The sequence below is a fragment of the Lactuca saligna genome, chromosome 2, assembly GCF_052625555.1.
Source record: "Lactuca saligna cultivar CGN05327 chromosome 2, ASM5262555v1, whole genome shotgun sequence".
In the NCBI taxonomy this organism is placed as follows: Eukaryota; Viridiplantae; Streptophyta; class Magnoliopsida; order Asterales; family Asteraceae; genus Lactuca; species Lactuca saligna.
The window spans coordinates 146710494-146716735 of NC_136418.1; the positions used below are offsets into that span (position 1 = coordinate 146710494).

Below are 6242 nucleotides of genomic sequence, written 5' to 3' on the forward strand. Positions count from 1 at the left end.
CAGAAAGGTAGATATTTTCAAGTACATGTAAACACAATAGACAATACACATGCAGCGTCAAAATCACAACTGATTTCGCCTCTAATCTTAACTTGTTAGCTTCAACTATCTATTTAGTCACTTCCCTATCCATTATTCTTATAAAGAAAACGACTTCATTAGTTTTACCATAGTGAATGAATCAAAATACATTGATGTTTACTAAAAAAAATCCATGATTATGGGGCCAATAAATAATGGATATGACACATCGAAGAAGACAAGAAAGACATATACCTAACCTCTATAATTTTTTTTTTTTATAAAAATTGCCCTAGTCTCCATAAATATCAGCCAAAATCTACAGACTTATCATCATCTCCAATGGAGAAACTGGAGTTGATACTTATACCATCTCCTCTGATGGGACATGCTGGCCAGCTGGTGGAGCTAGCTAGACTAATGGCGAACCAATTTCACCATCTCACCATTACTCTACTCATCATGAAGCTTCCCGGAGACCCAATTGGCACCGATTACACCGATTCCCTCGATTCTAAAGACCACGATCGAATCAAATTCATCCATTTCCCTCCTATGGATCTCGATTCGTTTACAGACTGCCCAACCGTCGGCTTCATGGCGGATGCAGTCATCGAACGCCATAAGCCTATCATAACGGAAGTCATCGCTAACCGGTTCAATGGGTCCCACCGAACATCTCGACTCTGTGCATTGGTTGTTGACATGTTTTGCACACCAATGATCGATGTTGGAAAGGAATTTGGCGTACCCACGTACATCTTCTTCACCTCAAACGCGGCTTTTCTTGGGATTATGTTGTATTTTCAGATTCTCGATGATGAACATGGTCAGGATGTATCCGAGTTCGCAAACTCCGGAACCGAGTTAACGATCCCGAGTTACGCCAACCCAGTTCCTCCAAGCGTGTTGTCTTTTGTACTTGTGAATAAGGACTTCTGGTCCAAAAGGTTTATTCGTTACACCCGAAAGTATAGAGAAGCCAAGGGTATTATCGTAAATACGTTTCAAGTGTTGGAACCTCACGCGCTCCTTTCTTATGATGACAACACACCACCTGTTTACACCGTGGGCCCAATGATAAAGCCCGAAAAACATACTCCAGACAACGAGGTGTTGAAGTGGTTGAAAAGTCAACCCAAGTCAACGGTTGTGCTACTATGTTTCGGGTCCAGGGGATGGTTCGATGTGGACCAAGTGAGAGAAATAGCGATTGCAATAGAGAGGAGTGGATACGGGTTCATATGGTCCCTACGTCGACCTCCATCTGAGGCCCAAAAAGGGTTTCCGGGGGAGTACACAGACATGGACTATAACGAGGTCCTACCAGACGGGTTCCTAGAGCGTACAGCTGGCAGGGGTAGAGTTGTCGGGTGGGTCCCACAGACGGCGGTACTTGCTGACGTGGCGGTTGGTGGGTTTGTATCCCACTGCGGGTGGAATTCTGTGTTGGAGAGCCTTTGGTATGGAGTTCCAATTGCCACCTGGCCGATATACGCTGAACAGCAGTTGGATGCGTATCAGTTGGTTAAAGATTTGGGATTGGGGGTTGAGATTTCATTGGATTATAACCAACAAAATAAGAATCAGAGATTGATTTTGGCTGAAGAGATTGAGAAGGGAATAAGAGAGGTGATGGATGGAGATAGTGAGGTTAGAGCAAAGGTGATGGAGATGAAAGGTAGGAGCCGAATGGCTTTGGAAGAAGGTGGTTCATCATTGGCAAGTTTGAGAAAACTGGTTGAGGATTTCATCTCATGTAACTAGCTCACAAATCTTTTATGTAATTCCATTTGTTTTATTGGCAATACATATCGCTATTTTCTTTCGGAGTCACCACCAAGAAGTGAAAGAGGTGTATCATTTTACTTTTTCTATATTCTTCTCATAAACCATTTTTACCACGTTCAGCAAAAGCAACACAGATTGCATAATAAGTTTAAGATGCGTTTTGAGTGTAGAAGAAAACTGTTTTCATTTAAGTAAAATAAATATTTTCAGAACATTGAACGGATTTTTCATTTTCAGTTTTTAGTGAAAATTTTAGAAAACACAATTAGGTCAAATTAGTGGAGTTTTTATTTTCCAAAAAACATGTTTGGCTATCACTTTTCAGTTTTCATTTTCCATTTTTTGTTTTTCCAAATATTCTAGTATCAAACATATTTCAGCAAAAAAAAAAAACAAAACAAAACAAAGTTTTAACATAAGATTATCAACTTTAACTTTAATGCATAATTAAAAGTACATATAAAAAGAAAACATTTTCAGATAAGACAATTTTTATTACTAATATGATAATTAAATTGCAAACATTTTGATAATGGTTAGGGCGTGGGTGTTGGGTAGGGTAGGGTAGAGTTGGGTATGAGGTTTGGGTTGAGGGTGTAAGTGACGGGTAGATGTGTTCCAAGATTTATATTTTAGAAATATTTAAAAAACGAAAACTATAAAAAAACAATAAAAACCAAACATGTTTTCAAAATTTCTTTTTCCTTGGTAAATTTTCCACAAGCAAAAACACCCTTATATTTTGTCAACAATCATAATATCATAAGAGAAAGAAAGTGAAAAGACTAGGTATATTCACACGAGAAAGTGAAACTTATATTTCTTATATTTTGTCAACAATCAATAACATGATAATATAATGAAACAGACTCGAAACAATAACAAAAATATGTGTAGACATTTAGAAACCCAAAAACACTAAAAAAAAAATCAACCATCAAAATGGCAATTGATATTTAAGCAATGTATCCATGAAAATAATGAAACCCCAGATCCAAAAAAAATGTATCCTAGGACATATTATTAATTAAATGTTCCCTTGAAGACCATCTAGGGAGGAAAAAAAAAAAAACATTGAAGAACAATATCTCATAGCATGAAGACTTTATATCATGGTTTAAGAGCAAGAGCCAAACCGAACTTAGGAGTTTTGTCCAAGGAGTTGGTGTCCAGCTCACTAGATATGGTGACAAGTGACTTGGGAATAATCTCATGCTGCAACAGTGCACCTAGCTTCCCATGGTTGTTGAGTTTAGCCTTAACCATGGTTAAACCATCAACTGCATAAGACCCTCCAACAGTGAACGTGTTCTCATTTGTTGAGAACCTTCTAGTAATCTCCCCTACAGCAGCATTCTTTTTTGATGCATCAAAGTGGTGTATATACGATGCCCTTATCGTGTCTCCTTTATCACCCCTGAAAAAATAATTTATGTTCCATTATAAAAAAGACATGTTTATAAGTTGAATACTTGAATCCACATAATGTTGTTTTGAAGGGAGATTGCTTACAAAACTATGGAAGCACTAGAATCTGGTTTGTTAACAGTGATGCCAGCAGTGTACTTTGTCAACTTACTAGAAGAGGTTTCATAGCCTGCCTCTGCGCCTATGGCAAATGTTGGTGTGCCAATTGTAGCTGAAAGGTCAACATTTGGGGCTTGAGTCAAAGCAACTGCAGATGTTAAAGTAGCATGGTAATGGAAGTACTGAACCTCAAGCTGTGAGGAAAAAAAGAAAGTCAAAAGTCAAAAGTCAAAACCCTAATATTAGATCAAGAAAAGGCTAAACAGATAATGAATCATGAATGTAGTCACTGTACCTTGCCAGATGTAAAATCAGGGAGTTTGAATGAAGCAATAGTCTTTGTTGAGGGCACAAGCTCAGTGAATGTTAATGTTGTAGCAATCTGCAGTATTCAGTGTAATGATGAAGATGATGATGCATTGTATATGAGAGATTGAGATGAGGGAAGTAAGAATTAGGAAGAAGCATACATTTGATTGTGTGTCGAATTTGACATCAATTAATGTGTTCTTGTATTTGTATATTGCTCCCACATCTCCACTTGACAGACCTCCTTTCTTTGTTGCAGTTGAAGTAAGTCCCTGAAATCAAGTAACACAGCAGATTGATATGTGTATACGCTTGAACATATGATTTATGTCAACAGATAACTATCTAGATGTTCAATGATTCTCAAAAGAGTTGTCATTGGTATTAGAATTTTCATCTAAATTACAAGTTAAAGCATGATTTAGGGTTTCGTATTTCATGATTTGACAACTATAGCATTTTAGGCTTCTAATACATCAGAAATTAGACATGAAATGGAAGATAAAGTGTTTGGGTGACCTATGCCATTTAGTCTCTCTGAATCTCTCTACCTGGATGTCCATTAAGATCACCTTCTATAGAACATAGACACAAATCATTGCAAGTTACTGGAGCTTAAAATTAAAGCAACAAACCAGTGCCAGTGGTTAACAAACATCCAAGGTAACGAATCTGACAACAAACGAAACAACTTGCGTGATAATTTTAATTGTAAACACTGTCCACAGAGAACCCCTAGGACCAAATTGATGAGTCAAATTTCATAAAAACAACGCGCATCAAGAGAAATGAAGAGATTGCATATGCTGCATAATCACATACCACTCCGGTAACACTGGTGGTTGAAACAGAGAATTTCTGATCGGACAGGTAGTCTCTCGTCAGCAGATCTATACATAAAACACGAACAGGTGGAAATTTTGATGATTCAGACTTAATCCAGAGTATGTTTACGAGAATAGAGGAAGATCGATTGTGAATTGAAATGAATTGAAATTACCTTTGGCTTTCTTGCCGATGTCGGAGAAAAGACCTGGTCCGTTGTTCATCGTTGGTGCAGAAAAAATTGAAGGAGAAAGAGGTGAAAGGGAAAGGGAGGGAAGGGGATGTCTTCGTGTTACGAGAGAGAGGAAAGGGCCCTTTGTGACTTGACTTTGGTCGAAATCGTAATGCTATAAATCTCGACCCGATCCGATCTAAGGTTATTTTCTCATCCTTCCTATCATCCTATCACGTATCACCCACAACACTTTTTTTTTCACTCATTTTGTTTCATTATTCTTATCCCTAAACCCATAAAAAAAAATATCAAAAATTATCATCTATCACATCTCATCCGTCATATTTAGGTTTTTTTTTTTATTGATGTTTTCAAGTAGAGCTATAATCGATTAAATAAAAAGACTTTTAAATGTTGTTTGCATAAGGTGAGCAAAAACCGAACCCAAAACCGTACCGCGCATATATATATATATATATATATATATATATATATATATATATATATATATATATATATATATATATATATATATATATATATATATATATATATATATATATATATATAAAGTGTTTATATTTGTAAGAACCAAGAACTTATGATAATTAAAACTTGGGAAAATGACACATACGCCCTATGAAGTTTCTAAAGTTGACCCTTTTAGTCATTTAAGTTTTTCGTGGTTTTATAAGGGAACCAACTTGTGGGCAACCTGTTCTTTTAATCTCCTTTACTTGTTTTAGCCGGTTTAGAGCACACGTAGACAAAACGTGGGGCCCACCTCTCTCTCACACACAAACACACCAGAAAAACCCAGAAACAACCAAAGTTGTTGCCTTCTTCAACCAATCCTCTCGTCTTCCTTCTATTTTGATGGCAGACTGATCCAATCACCACCAAACCACCGCCATGGCCAGTTGAAGCAAGCCTCCTTCTATTTTGATGGCACACAGATTCCACCAGGTTTCTATGTCCGTTCAATCTCTCCAACGAATTTATCTGGAAAAGAGCATGGTCAAACACATTCGAAAAGTCAAAGTCAAAAGTCTTATCATCAAACGGTTGATGATGAAAATCACCCTTGATCACAATAGGCGGGTATGGTACAAGATCCAACCCGATTGAATCATTAACTCCGACCCGTTTCAAAGCCTCCACTTCCTGCCCAACCCGAGCTCCAACACAAAGCGCCTTTGATGAATTTGCGAGCAGTTTTTCTTGTTTTAGTTGTAGAAAAAATTGGGTGAAAACCTGAATCTTTCGGTCCCAATCCCTGGAGGTCCATATTTTTCGGAGTTTTGGGTTGGTGGTTTTGTGAAGCTGGTGGTGGATGTGGATGTCGTAGGAGGTGTATTCGGGTCGGATTTTGAGTCCGTTGATGGTGATTGTACGGTGGCTGGAGTTGGGGTGTTTGGATTGTAGAGAGAGAAAGATGAGGTAGAAAAGAGAGAGGAGAATTAGAGAGAGAAAGAAAGCTTTGGGTGTTGATGATTTTGGTGGGTTGATTGGTTCTTTCATGTCTGTAACTGCTATATCTATATCAGAGGATACTAAAGAGCAAAACAACACATCGTGCATTGGAGAGAGAGAG

General features: G+C 37.7%; 1 protein-coding gene and 1 pseudogene across 1 annotated transcript; one reads left to right on the forward strand and one right to left on the reverse strand.

Moving 5' to 3' along the window:
* The first annotated feature begins 326 nt into the window (after nucleotides 1–326).
* LOC145031981 (anthocyanidin 3-O-glucosyltransferase 2 pseudogene) lies at nucleotides 327–1857 on the forward strand (annotated as a pseudogene).
* Nucleotides 1858–2731: 874 nt separating this feature from the next.
* Nucleotides 2732–4825, reverse strand: LOC145031982 (mitochondrial outer membrane protein porin 2-like). The gene is made up of 6 exons (XM_078980642.1): nucleotides 4649–4825; nucleotides 4471–4538; nucleotides 3810–3920; nucleotides 3635–3721; nucleotides 3325–3533; nucleotides 2732–3229 (listed from the first exon to the last, which is right to left on the reverse strand). Exons 1-6 carry the CDS (start codon nucleotides 4695–4697, stop codon nucleotides 2923–2925), a joined length of 831 nt encoding a protein of 276 aa, XP_078836768.1. The 5' UTR covers nucleotides 4698–4825; the 3' UTR covers nucleotides 2732–2922.
* Nucleotides 4826–6242: the final 1417 nt, after the last annotated feature.

What these genes read in the sequence shown, in the direction of transcription:
- LOC145031982 (XM_078980642.1), bottom strand. Translation starts at nt 4,697, where the DNA reads ATGAACAACGGACCAGGTCTTTTCTCCGACATCGGCAAGAAAGCCAAA. An exon ending in CATCGGCAAGAAAGCCAAAG is followed by an intron (nt 4,539 to 4,648) that starts GTAATTTCAATT and finishes TTTTATGTATAG; the next exon opens with ATCTGCTGACGAGAGACTAC. An exon ending in AATTCGACACACAATCAAAT is followed by an intron (nt 3,722 to 3,809) that starts GTATGCTTCTTC and finishes TGAATACTGCAG; the next exon opens with ATTGCTACAACATTAACATT.